This window comes from Ochotona curzoniae, unplaced genomic scaffold, assembly GCF_017591425.1.
Source record: "Ochotona curzoniae isolate NIBS_2020 unplaced genomic scaffold, NIBS_Ocur_1.0 scaffold_2587, whole genome shotgun sequence".
NCBI classification, from domain to species: Eukaryota; Metazoa; Chordata; class Mammalia; order Lagomorpha; family Ochotonidae; genus Ochotona; species Ochotona curzoniae.
In genome coordinates this window covers 24,272,764-24,291,955 of record NW_024467096.1, presented here as the reverse complement: position 1 = coordinate 24,291,955, position 19,192 = coordinate 24,272,764, and the positions used below count along the sequence as shown (strand labels likewise).

Here is a 19,192-nt window from a genome sequence, read left to right as displayed (position 1 = left end):
CCTTAATCCATCTTATTTTTTCCTTGTGCAATGATAGTTCCACCAAGTTCTCCACACATTACCAGTAACCAAACAACTGCACTGTAAGAAAGCTGTATCTTCATAAAATAACATATAGTATTTTATCTGGTAATCAAATTTTTAAAATGACTACAACGACTTTTGCTTGAAACCTCGAGTTTTGTTGTGAAATCACAGGTAATTCAGGAACATGAAACAAACTTTGAAACATGTAATATCAAAGCCCATCATTTACTCACATTGGTAATTTAGTGAGGAAAGAGTTATATATTAACTTCAGATATTATTTCCATTTATATTGTAATTTTTACATTTGTGGACATATAACAGTGGTTAAAATGTTTTATTTTCAGTTAGAATACACCATGTAAATCTACCTTAGAATCTCTTGACACATTTAGAAAAGATCATTTTTATATCATTTTTTTTGGTATTGGATTTATCTAAACATTTTATTGTCTACCTTATTTGGTAAACAACTACTGAATAACAGCATTGCATTAGATATAACGAATGCAATAACACAAATATTCTGTGACAGCTAATTTTATGGTTCAGTTATACATTTGATTTCCTTTGCTAAAAATAGTTACAGAAACTTAATTTGAATGAATGAAAGACAAAAATATCAACCTGTTGAGATGTAGCATGAATAATACTGGAAGGGCTTGTATTTTGCATGAAGGTTTTCTTATGTTAGAGAGAACACGTGATATTTGTCCTTTGAGGATTGACTTGTTTCACTGAGCAAAATCATCCCTAGTTGGGAGAGTGCTTGCTATGTTTTCCTTGATAATGTGATCGTTTCTGGGTGCAGATTTATGTACTTGTTCCATTTTGAGCTGATGTTTACATGAGGTGACAGGTGGGCACCTTGCTTCTTTTGCGGGCTACTATCCAGTTGTCCCAACAGCATTTGTTGAAGAGACTGGACTTTTCCCCTGGACTTTTCAGTTCTTTTATTGAAGATTAATTGGCTGTACATGTGTGGGCTCCCCTCTGGAGTTTCTATTCTGTTCCATTGATCTTCACTATCTCTGTACCAGATTCAGACTGTTTTGATGACCACTGCTTTGTAGCATATCTTGAGGTCTGGAATCATGGTTTTTCCTGCCTGCTTTTTATTCTTCAGGATAGCTTTGGTTTTTTTTGCGGTCTCTTATGTTTTTCTTATTAATTTCCTCCCTGACTCATAGGTCACACAATAGGATCATTTGCTTGAGGAAAGTTTTGATTTTCTTTTTCGGTTTTCCAGCTACACATTGGTCATTCAATAACATGTTATTTAATTTCATGTTGTAAAAATTTCCATTCTTCCATGTTGTTGATTTTGTTTTATGGCTTTTCATTAAAGGGATGTATAGCAAATATGTAATAGAAATGATCACTTACAGATGATCACTTACAAATGATCACTTACAATGCAGTGTGCATCTCAACTTCAAAGTTGGAATTCCAATGAAACTTTTGGATGTATCTTCACAATAGGATGCTGGACTCTTCCATGATCCAAGCCCTCAGGGTCAGAATGCACTTAAGTAGCAAAATGATGGACTTTTGATTGATTGTGAAAGACTGTACTAAAGTAATGAGATGGGGGAAATTAGTGAAGGGGAGGGATTTGGGGAGGGAACTCCAAGAGTCCATGGAACTGTACCATGGAATAATAAAATAAATAAATAAAACTTAAAGTAGATAAAATTTTAGAAAATAACTTATTTACTAGAAAGTCAAAGTTACAGAAAGGAAGAGATTGAGAGAAAAGGAGATTGTCCACACATTCGTTTATCCCATATACGTCCTTATAAGCTTGGGATATTTAGATCAAACCTGGAAGCTTGGAAATGCATCTGTGTCTACTAGCTTACTGACAGGGGTCCTGAATCATCAGTACAGCTGTGCCAAGAACTGGCACTCTTATGGAAAACTGGCTTTACAGGTGGCAGATAATTATCTTTGGCATGGCATGGGCCCACTTCCCTGTACAGAACACATAGCTTTTATGTAATGTTTCTTAAACCTTGTCGTGAATTGGATAATCTGAGCAACTTGCTGAAACAGATTCTTGGTTTTGCCTCAGAGGTACAATAGGTCAGGGCATTTACATTTCAGAAAGACTGGCTATTTGAAGAGTTGGCCACCTCTGACTTCACTTGAAGCGAGTCCTTTGTATGCTTTGCCCAAGGCTGCCCTTAATAAATGCCTCATCAGAACTATTTTCATCTGTCCATCCACCTGTCTCAATTTCATGCCTTCAGAACTGCTGGCTTGGATTTTTCAGGCCCAAGTTCATTAGCGTGACGTGAACTAATTCTCTTCAATCACGTACTGACCTGCAGGAGTCAGTCATGCCTCATCTGTTAATGAGACTAGGCGTTGTCACTAAGCATTGTCTCACATAAAGACAGATTCTGATGGGAATGCTCTTCTCAATGGTATGATTAAGTGAAATCTTAAGTGCCATCAGTTGGGAAGGAACCATTCACCCTGAGAGTATTAATCATTTAATCTCTGTCAAAAAAATTAGGTATTTACTATTGTTATGTTCATTTTACACCGAGAATCAGCAGCTTAATTAATATTATAAAGGTACTAACTGTTGGAAAGGGGACTTAAACTATTGGTGGACTAGCTCAGGAGTCATGGTCTACTACATTAGTTTTAACTTTCTCGTAGTCAAGAGAAATTTCTTGTGAACCTTTTGCTATCACCACTCATATCAGAATGACATCCAGTAAGTTTTACAAGCAAATGGGAAAAAAATATGATTATATATCATCCCCAAAACAAACCAATAAAACAGCACAGAGGCTATATTTTTCAGTGTGTTTTTTAAGTCAAAGGTATATTTCAACTGGACCAGACGTAAAAATTTTAGTAAAGAAAAAAGAGCCCGATAGACACATAAAATCATGAGGTAATATATCTTAAGTTCTCAGAAGAAAGCAAATTCTTTACTTATTTTTCCTTTGAAATAAAAACTAATTTCAAGCTAAGTATGTACTTTTCAGTCATACATGTAGACTCCTACTAATGGTCAGCTAACTGCATTCTTAATTTCCTATAAAATTTCTTTAACAAATATGCAGTTGCAGTAAAATGGATATCATAATAAAATGTTTATCATGATCAAATTAATCAATACAGTGAGCAAAGCATAGCAAGCTCTCACAATCTAGATACTATATTAATAGAAACAAGAAACCTAATTTAATACAAAAGCAAGTCTAGGCAAGGTATTTGTGGCAGAGGAAATATACCATCAGCATATACTTGATATTGAATCTTTCCTAGGATGGATAAGAATCAATATAGTGTACTTTTTTTTTTTTGTCAAGTAACAGAGAGAATGTCCTCTTTACCCTAAAGTCTGCCTCGTATGAAGCTTAGAGACGTGATTGTCTAATATTTCAGTATGGAAGGATGCCTGTTATAACATGTGCTCATCCCTCTTCATCAGGTGATCAGCCTGGTACTCAACAGCTGCTAGCTATGGCATCACGCTTGCGGGAGACTACTGAACTCTTCCAGTCAGATGAGATGCGACCTGCAAATGATCCCAAGGAGAGAGCGCCCATCCGGGTGCGAATGCTGAATGACATTCTTCAAGAAATGGAGAAAAGCTTCCTGGTGAAGCAGGTGCCTCCAGGCTTGTATAGGTAAGCTGTGTGTCTGAAAATGCATACTTCCCACCTTCAATTAAATGTTTTATTTTCAGAATAAGTACCTTCTGTGACAGTGCCACTGTAAAAGGAACTGTATAGCAGTTAGTACATTTACAATTTGAAGATCGGACATAAAAATTTGACAGCATAAATAAGGAATAAATGAACTGGTTTGGCAGTAGCATATAAAAATGACAAAGCTACAATAATTTATTGTAAGTTAAATGTGAGAATGAAAGTTTGCTTTCAGAGAATATACATATAGTTCTTTAAGGAGATTGGTTAATGTTTCCCGCTTTAAGGACAATGTTTCTTTATTCCACTCACCATTCCTTCAAAGTGTTTCCCCCATATTATTAAAGTAGTCTATTCGTTCAGGAGCAATCACAAGTCCAATATTCTGCTAATTAAGTATATCATGGCATTGTAGGTATAGACAATGGTAGAAAGTCCAGCATGCTATTGTTAAGATATATTTAACAGCTTCACTGGGCGTCTTTCCACTGCATCTAGAACGTTGTGTCTAATTCTGGGTATTACGTCCGTGTAATATTCAAGGGCCAGTGTGATTTCAACAGATTTTGACAACTAAGGATTTAGGGCTGTTTAGCTGGAGAGTCAAAACTAGTGCTGTCTGCAAACATTTTAGATATGAAATCTTAGAGAATGAAATTAATACAAAATTGGATTGATTTTGAAGATTCCAATGTATTAGAATAAAAACTAAAGAAAGTAGAATTTAGATATTAAAGTATATTTTAAATATTGCCACTTCGCTGATTCTTCTATGAGGCAATAATGACTACCGTTTTGTGCCATATTTTACCATTCTGTATGCTATATATTTATATAATGTGTGCGTGCAAATAAATTTATGCTCAGTTTTGACTGCATGTCTATTTCATACATGTGCATGTCAATGAGTGTGTGTATATGTCAATTTCATCTTTATGTCTAGCTTTAACATAGTATAGTAGTCTGAATTTATGGCTCTTAATGAGTAAAGGTTTTAGGCTTCACTCTTGCCCTAGCATCTTTTGGGTCTTGTCTTTTCTCAGTACCAAAGTTCTGTGACCTGACAAATCACTTGATTTCTGCCACTACGAAACAAGATGCTGAAATGAGACCCTTTTATGATAAAGACTTTTTATACTTCTTACATTTTATCATTATTCCTTATGATTTTAAACTCAACTCTGCATTTTATATAATTTTTTCCAATACTATGACTCTGTGTAATAAGACTCGGGAAACTGTTCATCCATTAGTATTTTGTTCGCTCCGTGTGTTTCTTCAAGCATCAGAGACATTCAAGGTGAAAAAACCTGTGCTGATGAGGTATTGTTTCATGGCCGAAATGGGTAAGCAGAAAGAGCCCTGGAATGAAGTAGAATGATGCTGGGTGTACTAAGTGCTGTGAGGGGAGATAATTAACTAGAGGTAGCAATACAAGAATTTTTAGAGTGGCTAAATTATTCTATTGAAATATATCTTGCAAATTCTATTTCCTTCACATTTATCTTATGATATAACACACTACACTTTCCTCATTCATCTTAATTGTTGCTTGCACTTGATAGGGAAAGACATGAGTAAGGTTTGAATATGTATTCACTAAATTTTTTTATTAGCCCTTCAACAATATCTGTGGTCTCAGTTCACGTTACCATGCGTTATGAGAGGAAAAGAAAATGTTTTTCTGCCCTGGATGGACAATGAATTTCCCTCTCTGTAAATAATATGATTATATTTATGTAACTGCTATTCCAGTTGTCCAATGATCAAAATACTGATTATTATAATGTTCCAATTCATAGCAAAAATTTTGTAACAGCTTATGGTCCACAGTATTTATACTTTATTGAACTTGTATTAAAATTATTGAAAAGATATATAGCTTTCATTCTTTTCCTAGCTCAAACAGAATAAGCATATTAAGCAAATTCATTTTGGTGTATCTGATTGATACTTATCCCAGGACTATCATGAATTTTAGAAGAACCATTGAAATATGCTATAAAGCAACACACTTCATACTTTATTTTTGGTATATAAGTCATTGTGAAAAGGAATGGAAAATATCCAATCATACCATACTTTTGTCAGTCCTTGTAAGCATATTCTTTTTGGGAGAGAAAAGTTCAGAGTATAAATTTTGATATGACAAGATGATATAAAGCTTAAATCTCAAGATTGTGCAATTGTCAATGTACAAAGTAAAGACAAAATTGTCAATTACTTCGTACAAAATAACATTTAATGAACAGTGTTCATTTTTAATATTAAAACACCACTAGAGATATTATTCACATAAAAATTTTACTGTACAACCCCACAGGTTTTATAAAAATTCTCATAAAATATACAAGAAGGAAATCCAAAGTGGTTTTGGTGTCAGAAAATTGTTCACAGAAGTTTACCTTGCAGTGCCAAATAGACCATTCAGTACTTTGATCATGCCAAAAGAACATTCTTTCAAGGAAGTTTCACTCAGCATTAAAATATTTTCTGTTTTTGGAACGTGGCAAGAGAGGTTGGAACTATAATATTCTGATTTTAAATCTATGATGATGTATCTTATCTTACTGTGTTTCACAGAAAAAAAACTTCCATTGGCCATCATTCAGTACAATATCCTGTAAACCACTTAAACAGGTCCCTAACTTTGAGAGAGTCAAGAGAAGCGCTATGTAAATTTTAAATCAAATTAAGGGTATAACACTTATACAAGTCACCCAGCAAGTGCTTGAGTGAGTTCACTGAAGGCAGGAAGTATGAGTGGTCTTTAGACATTTAATGGCAAGTATACATTAATTTTTATATCCATATTCCATAAACTTGGAATTTCTTTCATACTAGCCTGTACCATTCACGAAAGACTTTGTAGGGTAGGAAGAAATTCAGCTGGGGTTGAGGAAATGATACCCTTCCATTATATAAGGAGCATATCTGAGAGCCCAGTGTGAAGAAAGACAATAAGAAGAAATTGTGTATGATGTGCTCAGAGTAGAAAAGCAAGAAACAGAACAGTACTAACGGACATTGGGTCCATCCTTATGGATAGGTAGCTGAGAATCAAAGGGGGGGGGGGTCTCTTGGGTAGAAATGTTCCATACGTAATGAAAGCTTATGGTTTGAAAGAGATACATGGTGTTCCAAAAAGTGTTTCTGGGAGTTGGAAGAGCACAAATTCCTGCAGGAAAACCATGGCTTAAGAAAGGCACAGGGAGGACACTGACTCTGTGGTCCAGCAGGTTGAGCCTCAACTTGGAAGCTGAGAGACTCAGACGCAGTTCATGTCCATTGCAGCCATTTGTGCAGTAACTCAACAAATGGAAGTGCTCTCTCCCCCCGCCCCTCTCTCTGTGTCTCTCTCGATGTGTTTGAGTGTTTATATTTCAAATAAGTAAATGTTTTTAAAACATATAAATGGATTGTATTGGTGAAGAAAACAGCAGTTTACAAGAATGGGCAACCGAGTGTGAATCTGAGAGCGGATGCTAAGGAACAATTGATTCATTTAGGAATTGAGTGGCTGTTAGAATACTACCATTTGCTATTTCTGGATTTTTCTTTAGGGATATCAGGTATAAGTAGCATCAAAAACATTTTACTGTCCCAGTTTGGTTAGGTCTCCAATGTTTCCATCTCATTAAAACTGATTAATGTCGAAAATCCTCTCCAACTGTAAAACTGATTCACTGAGTGCTCTGTTTATTAAGCCACACAACCTCTGTTCTCTAAGGGAGTCACTTACTCCTGAATCAGGGTAAACAGCACAAGGATAGACAACAGCTGAACTTGAAAACAGCAAAGCATTGTTGAATTATCAAATGGTTGGTAGTGGATAGCAGGTTAAACAACATATATGACAAATACTGTATAAGTGAAGGTTTATTGAAAATCACAAAATATCATAACAGTGTTACTACTGCTAAAATCCAACAACATAAAAGTCGACTTGTTTTCCCTGAATAAGGGAGGAATTGTATATTTTTGTAAGAATTCTGCATCTTCTGTCTTTGATTATAAGAGATGCTGCTGTGCCATCTCAGGACTGGATTGTGTGGACCACAGATCCTTGGCACCTGTGCTTTCCTAAAATTCATCTCAACTCCATATAGTTACTTCTAAGAAAACAAAGAGGAAGAAATCTCACCCGTCAGACCTGTACATTTGCGATTATAACATGCTACTCCAAAAATAATATACTGCATTTTTAAAGCAATCTTACATTTGGATAAAAACTAAATAAAAAGTACAGAAAATCCCCATGTAATACTTCAATCCTCCCACATAAAATTATGTCTATTATTAACAGCTTATAAACATATAGCATTATTCATTAAAGTCTATAATACATACTCAGCTTTGGTCTTTGTGACTTTGTCTTAAATTCATTTGCTTTATATAGTTTTTAAAATATTTTATTTGCTTATTCAGAAGACAGAGAGATAGGTGCAGAGAAATAATAAAGAGAAAGAAAAAGCAATAATAATAATATAATTCTAGAAAATAAAGATAAAGTAACTCCAAAATTGTTTTAAAGCCAACTTAGTCCTGATAACAAAACCTCAGGAGTTCAAGAACAAACATGCAAGATGTTCCTTGGTCACTTACATTCCATGTCATAGTGCCTGAGTTCAAGGGCAAGCTCTGCTTTGGCCTGCAGCTTCCTGCTCTGTGAGCCCCGAGAGGCAGTGATGATGTGTCAAAAGCTCAGGTCTTCACCAGCCATGAGGGTGACGAGGACGACATTGTGAGCTACTGAGCCTCACCTGGCTGCTTTTCCTATTACCAAATGTGGAATGCAAACTGTGGGTGGAAATTCTTTCTGTCTCTGTGTGTCTCTGCCTTTGAAAACACACACACAAAAGTAGAAAGAAGAAGAGGAAGGGGAAGAGGGAGGAGAAGGAGAAAAAGAAGAAGAAGAAGAACAACAAGAAACAGTGTGGTCCTAATTAGGACAAATACAAAATTCTTCACTACATTTATAATAAATCAGATTCACAACAAAAGTGGAAATAAAATATGAGTCATTTGATTTATTTCCACTTCTAGTTTTTTTTTTTTGTGTCTTTTCTATCTTTGACCTGCCTCTTAGGGTTAAGGGCAGGTGGCTGAATTTCAGTATCTAATTTTTGCAGCAGCAGTTTGGAAGTTTGTGTGGATGGGCAACTTAATTGCTTATTTAGGAACATGAGAGGAAAAGCAAGACCACCCAGCTGTTTCTTGGGGGCCATGGTCAAGTAAGTGACTTAGGAAAAGTTTCTGGGCTCCAGGGAGTTGACCAAAGTGGCCAAAGCACTCAAGGGGTGTTTTCTGGACGCTTTCCGGAGCTTAGACTTCATGGGTGGAGACACTTGGTTCTTTTGGAGCAGCTAAGGGCTGCTATAATGTGATCTACCCAGGGTGGGCTACCAAGTGCTGTGCTGGGCAGTTAGGGCATAGCTGGGATTCTTAACTGACTCACGAAACTTAATCGGTAGAGTTACTAGGAACAGCAGCTTGACAAAACCTCCCAAATGGGTGAATCTCAATGTGACTTCATATAGAAAAAGCCTGGCAGCAGGGAGGTACAGTGTCCTGGGGGGCTAGGCTTTCTCTGCAGAGACAGGCAGCTGCTCCAAAGTTAGCCAGGACTTCTGAGGGTCACTAAGAGTCACCATCAGTACATGGCTCAGGTATCTGCGGCATTAGTTGGGGCCTAGTATATAGCTAGAGCAAAGCTTCCTCTTGGAACATAGTGGATTAAAAAATAACAACAACAAAACATGCTGTGGCATAGTTTCTTATTCTGTAACATAAGCGCACTCCGCAGTCTAATTCTGTGCTGGGTCACTGTTCTTTTTTCCTGGAGGTTGGGTTTTTGTCCTTGTTCTGCTGCCCAGGGTTGGGGAAGGCAGGCTGGAGTCAGTTCTCTGGCTTTCTGGCTAATGAAAATCCAGAGGCTCAGTCAGCAGGTACAGATGAGAAATCGTAATTACAGAGCTCTGCCCAACACTGGATTTCACCATGCCAGGCCTGTTACAGTCTGGTGTCACTGCTTGGATTTAACACCTTCTTGGTCCTCCAAGTGGGAGGCATTTCCACACTGAGCTTGTGGTTCCCTTCCTGCCATCTTCATTGAGTGTTTCCCCCCTTTTCATTCTCATCACAAGCACCGGGATCTTTCATTTGACATCTTCAACTCTTTTAAAGATTGACTGTTACATGAAAGTAATGTCATGATGGAGAGATGACCAATGGGCTGTCTTATTCAGCTGCCATCCTCCGGCTCCTCTAGCCTATATGTTTTGAGAAATGTGCAAGAATACGTATCCATCTTTACAGCCACATACAAAAATAGCTTCATGCCTTAAAAAATAAATTCTTCTGTTCATTTACTCATGACTTCTTTCCTTTCCCCTGTACTTCCAGCATCCGTTAGCTTTTTATTTGCACACTGCTTATCCTTACAGTATGTTATGAAATTGGAGTCATGCACTATATAAACTTCTTAGATTGGCTTATTTCGCTTAGCAATGTACATTAATATTAATAGCATTACAATACTCTTTATACCTTTTGTTCATTCAAAAAAGGTGGCACTTGCTTTTTCTTTGCTGAGTTTTTAGAGTTCTTGTTTTATATTTTAGATCAATCTCTACCAAATATGTGTTCACAAAGATGTTCTTCCATGCTATGACTTATCCTTGGGTTTTGTAGCAGACTCTTTTGCAGAGTAGAAGTCTTTTTCATTTTAATAAAATCTAATCTACCGTTTTTTAATGTACTGCACTTTTTGTGTTATATCTAAGAAGTCATGCTAAGACTAAACTCACCTAAATTTTCTCTTGTGTTTCCTTCTGAGTGTTTGATATTTTGTATTTACATTTATATCTGTAATCCATTTTGAGATAATTTTTGTGAGGGGTATAATATTTGGATCTGGATTCTTTTATGTTCTTGTTTGTTTAATGTGATGTCCCATTACCCAGTATTGTTTGTTAACCTACTGTCCTTTCTCAATGAATTTCTTTTATTCTTTTGCCATATAGTCTACATTTACGATTGGGTTTTGTTCCCAGCATCACTCTCGATCATAGGACAGTTTTCATTTAAATATAATGGAACAATGATACTGTAGGAGAAGTAGTGGTTGTGGAGTTTATAAAAGTAGGAAAATGTTAGAGCATGAACTTTTTTGGAAAGATTTATTTATTTTTATTTGAAAAGCAAATTTTACAAGGAAGGAAAGACAAAGAAATGTCTTCCATCTGATGTTTCACTCATCAAATGGCTGCAGAGACCAGAACTGAGCCGATCCGAAGCCAAGCACTGGGTCTCCCACATGCATTAAGGGGCCTGAGCCCTTGGGCCATCATGAGCTGCTTTACCACGATGTAGAAACAGAGGTGGATGAGACGTGGAGCATCCAGGACACAAAAGCACCGTGGGGAGAAGGGTAGCCTGTTTTGCCACCGCTCCAGCTCTTTCTGTCTTTCACTTTTCAGATGACCTGTAATAGATTAATTAGTGTCTCTAAAGAACAATGTCTCAGGAAATCTCAGAGTTATCGATATTAGATTAAAATTAGATTACAAGAGGATAAAATATGAGAAAATAATATCAGGAATGCAGAATCCTATGCAATACTACATAATGAGATAATTTTATATTATTCTGCTGTTATTTCTTCAGATTCTGATAATATTTTCATGGCCAATGTCTTCCCAGAGAGAAAGAAAAGATCTACAAACCAAATAATCTCCATTCTCTATCTCCAGGCTGGTTTTATTGATATGTTTCTCTTAGTGCTAATTTTCAATGTACAGGCCTTCTGTTAACTAACACTGCCTGCTTGCCGGTTGAGGTGGTCTTAACACACCACAAACAAACAAACAAACAAACAAACAAACAGATTTTGTGTTTTTGTGCTCTTTTGGAGGTGGAGGTTTGTTGGTAGGGGTGTAAATAGTATATTTAGATTGCATTAGCTTCTAAAATAAACGAGTATTCTGCATGATATCCCCTTTTCACAGAGAAACTTTCTTCCACATCACTTTGATTAGATGTTCGGGGAATGCTGTGGTAAGCATTGCCACATTTTATTGCATATTTTTCCACTTGTTTTAAGTTCAGCAATTTTAACCACACTTTAGATTTTAATATCAGTGATTCCATGATTAAAATGAATTAACATATGGATGTGCATATTTTCTTATTTATTTGAGCAGTTCCTGACCTCATCTCAAATATCACAATATTTGAGGGTGAGGGTTCATGTGGCTGCTGTTGTGTCTCTACTGTTTTCTCTCGCTACTTAGTTGTCTAACACTCTAACACTCTAGGTAGTCTTAAAAATTAAGAACAGTAAACATTTGCATCTCTTCTATTTTAAATGACTGGACTAAACTACACAGACATGAAAGATTTTTTATTTAAAACATTTAGTATAAAGCAGAAAACTACAGTATTGCCAAACTATACATTTCCAAAATATGTCTGGCAAAGTTTTTTCTGTTAATAGGCAACTGTAATATTTTAGGACATGATACATTAGCATACCCTTTTGTTCTTATATTTGGGTAGGATATTTTCGTAAGTCCCATATTTAGTCATGGTGCAGATTTAAGGTGGTAGGAGATAAATAGCAAAATATAATTAGATTTTCCATTTCTCCCTTCTCATTCAGTTTCCCTGTCTCTCTCCCTACTTATGGTTAGTTAGGGTTTTGAAAGATTGTTACCAAGGATAGAAAATTTGATGTGACTTTACAGTGGAGACTCAGAGATCTAAACATTTATTTCACAGCAATTTAGATTTGTGTGATATTCAGAAAAAAAAAAAAGCAAGCCGACATGAGGGAGTGTCTATTTCTGGCTTCAAGACAGATACGGGGCTCTAAGGGAAAGCCAACATTCTCAAACACCTCTGTTAGCACTGAATTAAAAGCTAATTATTTTTGAAAGATAGCTATTGATTAGGCTCTAGTTCTTAATGTTACATCTAAATAAACAATAATTCAGCTACATCTTGATGCAGGAGTTGTCTTTGCACTTATAACATCATGAATACGTTTTTGAAAAAACAAATCTTTGGCGTTTCAGTAGTCATAACTGCAAAAGTAGATACAAAGCTTGCTAGTAACTTGAAGAGCACTGTATGGACAAGCTGCACATGTGTGTCGCTGTATTATGTCCTTCCCAAACGTTCATGATGAAGGAAGTTCTTCCACAGCTAGATGGAATGGGGACCCTTGGAATCTAACAAAGTAAATTTTCCATTACCATCCTTGAAGGCAGGAATGTATCGATGTGAAATGAATGTCAGGAAGTTGCTGCCTTGAAATGGGAATAAACAAAGAAAGTAATCCATTCAAAGTACGTTTTATACACATAAGCTCTCAATACGTTGTTTTGAAAAACTGTGCTAACTAGTTTACAGTTAAGCAAGAAATGACATTAGACTATTAAAAAGCACATTTCTCAGATAAAATGTGATGGTTTTCCTAGCTACATATTCGTGACATCTGCTTGATTTTAAGAATGTAAGAAATTAAAATCTAAGCCACCAAAAGCATTTCAGAATAATAGTGGTCTCGTTATATAGCTTCCGCGGTGTTTTAATTAGAGTCTGTTATATAAGCACTAATAAAACCTCATATTCAGGGTTGGATTGGGGTAATGACTACTTGGCTGCAGTTGTATTTTTTCTTTCAGTGAGGAGTGGGTGGTCTGCATAGAATTAAAGTCTCACCATTGTTTCTCTTGTCATTAATTCTGCCAGTAATGCCTCTGGTTTCCTTTGGACAAAATAACTAGTGATTAAGAATTACCATAAGGCTTTTAAACATTGGTAATAGTGGTCATTTGCACAAAAGGATCTGTACACTGACAGAGAGTTCCATAATCTACACAATGTGATATTTTCTTTTTTTTTTTTTTTTAAAGATTTATTTTTATTATTTTTTCATTGGAAAGGCGGATATACAGAGAGGAGAGACAGAGAGGAAGATCTTCCGTCCGATGATTCACTCCCCAAGTGAGCGCAACGGGCCGATACTATGCCAATCCGAAGCCAGGAGCCTCTTCTGGGTCTCCCACGCGGGTGCAGGTTCCCAAAGCTTTGGGCCATCCTCGACTGCTTTCCCAGGCCACAGGCAGGGAGCTGGAAGGGAAGCGGGGCTGCCGGGATTAGAACCGGCGCCCATATGGGATCCCGGGCGTGCAAGGCGAGGACCTTTAACCAATTGCGCCACCGCGCCGGGCCCATAATGTGATATTTTCAAAAGAAGGTTGAAGACCTGGCATATATAAAAAAAATACTTAAACGGTTGATCATTATAAACATTCTATTTACCCTCTTTATGAATAAACATATACATCGGCTTAGTAATTATGTATTTATGTATCCCTTTCATAACTTTAAAGGTTAAACTTCTAAAAGGAACAACAAAAAAAAAACCCTCTTCAGTTTTAAGTGCAGTGAAATCCAAACACTAAAATTCAGGCTTCGTCTTTTGTATCATTCATTTTGTTTACATTAAAAGAAAACAGTATGAAAATAATGTTCTAATGCAGTTTGATTAGACATTTAAATATCTGTTTAAAATTTTGTATTGACAACAATGATACCGATTAGTCTGAAATTCAGCCTGCTGGAAATAAAATAGAAACTCTTGTGCATATAGTCTTGAATTCATACAAAACGCTCTAATGTTCCTTTCCATTTAATGTGAAATGAAAAACCAATATTATCATCGTATTTGCAGGTTAAGATACAACACTGCACTGTCTGAGGGTAAACTGTGATATCCTAAAGTATGTAATAACTTGAAGTCTTACAATAATTCTTGTCACAAAGGAAGATTTACTGTGCTGTATATTTTCCTTTATCAGGTGTCTCCCATGTACAATTTTGCTAGATTGATTTGATTATCTTTGGAAAGATAAGAAAACTAAAGCTTAGACAAGATATATACTTTTTTTAATGGAAGAAATGGGATTTGAATCCGAATTGTTTCCTCTGAAAACTCTGCGCTTTCTGTTACAGTGTTGTTCATGTTTGGTCATATTATTCCTAGTGTACTCACAAGTCATCAATAAATTGTTATGTTGTAGTATAAGTAAAACCGAAACAATAGCAGTTTTGCCTGCTGAGTTTCATTTCCTTCATAATGGCAGAATTATATCTCTAACACTAATGATTGTAAAAATAAGTAGAATGAAACAACACTGGAAAAATGTTAGGTTCTATTTTCTTGAATCAATATAATTTGAATACTATTGTCTGTTCCTTCTGGTGTTTATAAAACTCATGTGCAATTAAAAGCAAACGTACATTTCTCTGCTTAATATCACTCATCACAAACAGAATTTTTGCGTAAGAGTCTCATATAAAAGAGAGATGACTACGTTGCTACTTTAGAGATGCATATTTGTAACCAAAAGGGCAACAGATAGATGGTGCAGGACAATGCTGGGGTCCTGAATGAACACTTGTGTGTGAGCACCTGGTCAGGTCCTGCCTTCTCCAGTTCTGATCCAGCTTCTAGCAAATGCAGCTGAGAAGGCAGAACATGTCTAAAGTCCTTTTGCCCCTGTTGTCCATGTGGGAGACCACACTGACATTCAAGCAGTCTGGCTTCAGCCAAATAGATCTCAGGCATTGGGGGCTATTTGCAGAGTAAATCATCTGTGTGTTTGCCCTTCGTTATGTAACTTTACTTTTCAAATCAATAAATTAATCTTTTTTATTTTTAGTAAAAGAACAATTAATCAGCTCATAAAACTAACTTCTGTGTCTTTCATTCTAATAACCAACTAACAATGCCAACAAGCAACTGTCTATACTACAGGACTGATGTTTTTTATATAAAAACATTTACTTTTGTGAGTTGGCATCTGATTTATCTTAAAACTAAATTGTGGAACAACAGCTCAATGAAGAAAGAAAAATGATTAGATTATTAATGCAACCATGTTACGCTTAGTATTTCTTTATTTCCCTTTATGTTCCCTTTTTTAAATTAAAACAGCATACTTTAGAACTTTCATTTGTGCAAGTATCTTGAGATTAAATATGACCCAAAGAAAAAGGGTGATAACACGGTTTCCTTTGTACTCACTGAGGTTCATAACCTCTCATGAGCAACATAACAAAACTGAAGCATTAGAGTGTTGTGTAGACCCTGTGTCACTAACATTTCAGATTTTCAAAAATTTAGCACCTGATGAAATCTGCATTATCAGTAGTTGTATTCTTATTAAAGGTAGTTTTTTTTTAATCACCCCAGAACATGTAGCAGACATAGAATGTTGAAAAGATACACATGGAAAGGACTAGGAACCAGGAGGCATGATTCTGTAAGCCATATTGTTTGTTTACATGAGCCCTTCGCAGGAGCGCCCACTGTTCAATTAAAGGATTAAAAAGCCTTCTCTACTGGATTCCCTTCTTCCTTGAGGTTTATTCAGAGTACACCAATCAATAACGTTGGTTGTCTTGCTTATCTGGTCTCTTTACTAAAGATCTAAGACTATAACTTTTGCAACTAATGGAAAAAGTGATGCCTATAATAATTACGTTAAAATGTATCAACTTGAAAAACTCATCAGGACTGAAAATAAGAAAAGAAAAATATTCATCGTTAGTATAGAATTGAATGCATAATTGATGTAATATAAAATAGAAATATGACAAATTCTTAAATTCGTGAGTTTTACACATCTTTCTGGCAATCTACCTGTATCTGATAAGTTGTATTAAGAAACTAAAAGATAATCTAGTTAATCATATTCATTTTCTCTTTTTTCTTCCATCCTGCCCTTTTTATTCTCAAGAAAGAAAGGGGGGGCAGGAGTGAAAAGAACAGACAGAAAAAATAAAAACAAAACAAAACAAAACAAAACAAAATTGCAGAGTACTTCACCCAGAAGTACATCCTCTCTTTCAGCCATCAGTCCTCCAGGATCATGAGAAGCTCAAACGTGCCTTGTGCTGCAAATGGTGGTTATGGCTGTGGTGTAACTTTATGCCCTACCATGCTTTATCAAGAACATTTGTTTTACAATATAGTTTAATCTCAAACAGAGGATAGGAAATTAAAAAAAAAACATAGCATTAATTTTTTAAAAAATCTATTAGTAACCCCATGCTAGGCACCAAATATACTTGATGCATAGCTCTTGTCTTACAACAGTATATGTAATATCTGTTGAAACTGGCAGCTTTATCCAGGACTTCCTTGCTTCACAGCTCTCTCCCTTGTATTTTGCCATACTCTCTACAAGTGCTTATGGAACATCTACTGCTTTTCCCAGGTGCTCTATTTATACATTTTTACTCTGCCAATCATATGTTCATGTAGATGTTTTCCCACTATGTAGAAAATAATTGTGCAGCTAATAAAAATTAAAAGTTTCAAAACTAACAAAACTGGTAATTGGCATTAATCAATTAATAAAAACGGTTGTAGCCATTCTGTTTTATTTTCAAAGCAGATTTATAAATTTTGTCAGAACTAGGATAAAAGATTTAAATCAATAGTTCAGTTGGATAAAATGCTAATATATTGAATCAGTAAAGAGAAGTAAATGTATTTTATTTCGCCAAAAAAATAGAAATTGAATACTAAATCAGTACTTAGATCTAGACTGCAAGATAATGCCTATGGATTTGGGTGACATTTTATTTCTTGCAGTTTTTCATTCTCGTTTTAATCTGACTGTCTTACTTATTTGTGAGCTAGAAATTGGATGTGATTTCTTCAAAGCATCTATCTAGGATTAATACTATTCACATTACGCTTGTTAATTCAGCAAGTACTTAGCGGCAACCATTTGATAGAACTATCCCAGGAACTCAGAAAAATATGCTGCAAAATATAAACAAATCTATCATGATGACCTTATCTAATACTAGGAAAATTAGTATGCAAGTAAAAGAATAATAAATACATGGTCACAAAGTTTAAAATTGTCTCAATGGAAACATGAGGGTTATTTCTTCTTTTAAAATGGCCAAGTTGATTTGGGAAAAAGAGTTTGATGTGAGACTGGAGTACTAAATAATGACCAAGAGATCATTGCAAAAGGTTAGGTAACAGATATCGGTTCTTTAAAATCTATTTGTACACAAATGGTGGCTTAATTTCATGTATGTGTCTATTATCATGTGTCCACATCGCTGTCATTGCTGTGTGGAGAAATGATTACAGAAGAATGGGGAAAAATGAAGATAATTGAGAAATGATGTGATATTTTCATGATCCAGGTCTGTCCATCGAGGTTCTCCAGAGATACAGAACAAGGGGAGTTTCAGTCGATTGGCAGGAAAATGACAGAGAATGGACAAGTAGACATATTATTTTAAGGAAGTGAATCATGTCATTGTAATGGTAGACAGGGCTTAGATCCACAGAAAAGCAGTATAGAATCTCAGGGAAATACCTGATGTTACAGAGGAGTGGAACTCTGTGGTCGTGGCAGGCTGGGAGTTCAAGTAGAATTAACATGTTTCAATTCTGAAGCAGAAATTTGTTCTCTCTGGAAATCTGCTTTTGCTTCTGAGACCTTCACTTGAATGTATGAAGCCCACTCGTATTATCAATTATGATCTTCATTTAAAGCCAATTGATTATAAGTACCTGTGAAGCATTTTCTTGGTAATGTATCAACAAGGTTTGCTCAAACAGCTAGGCAACATGGTCCAGCTACATTGACAAACGACATTAATCTGTGCAGAGATCATCCTGCTGGGGATGGAAATGGAGGGACGAGGAGGAGTTTTTAATATTTTGGAAATGTAATCTACAGGGTTTTTTTTTTTTTTAAATGATAGATTGAACCTGAGGGTAAAGAAAAGTGTAGAAGCCAAATAAAACAAATTATTCCCCAAAGCAGTGTAGTTTTAACAACTGTAATGTAGACAGAACAATTCTCTTTTCAAAAAGGGATTCTGCTGATTTAAAATGAAATAACATGAGTGACAAGGTAAGCTGATTTTTGCATAGTACTTTAAATGGCTAAACAGTCCTTGGAAGAAACTCTCTATCTGGTTATATTTTGCTTGTCCTAAGGTAGACTAAAACTTTACCTTGCTTTTCCCTTCTCATCCAAAAATAATTACATGCAAGTAGTAAATTGGCTCCTTATGCAATAGTGTGAAATAGAAGAAACATGCCAAATGTTTTTTGGAAAGAATCATCTTTACGTATGCCAGGTAAAGTGTTTCCAAACTTTTCCATTACTCATGCTAGCAGCTCTCATTTTCTAATCGAAGCTTACATATGCTACACCAGAAGTTTGGAAGATATGTTAACTTAATGTTATTTTATTTAAAATCATTCAAAACTAATAAAATACAGCCTTGTCAGGTACAAAAATTTTTGAGATATAGTTATATTTCCAGATATTAACTATTCCCTTTCCAGTCTGTTAAATGTTCCTTTCTGGTGCTCTCGTCCACATTTTCTTAAACAATAAAATTGAACAGACAGTTTTCAGAAATTAAATAGATTT

At 35.6% G+C, this 19,192-nt stretch overlaps 1 protein-coding gene across 1 annotated transcript in view; it reads left to right on the top strand.

The window, feature by feature from the left end:
• The window catches only part of NAALADL2 (N-acetylated alpha-linked acidic dipeptidase like 2), a 630,278-nt gene that overhangs the window by 592,362 nt on the left and 18,724 nt on the right, over positions 1-19,192 (top strand). The window contains exon 13 of the mRNA XM_041002590.1: positions 3,482-3,680. Within this exon, the coding sequence (XP_040858524.1) occupies positions 3,482-3,680 (199 nt within the window). The remainder of the gene's footprint in view (positions 1-3,481; positions 3,681-19,192) is intronic.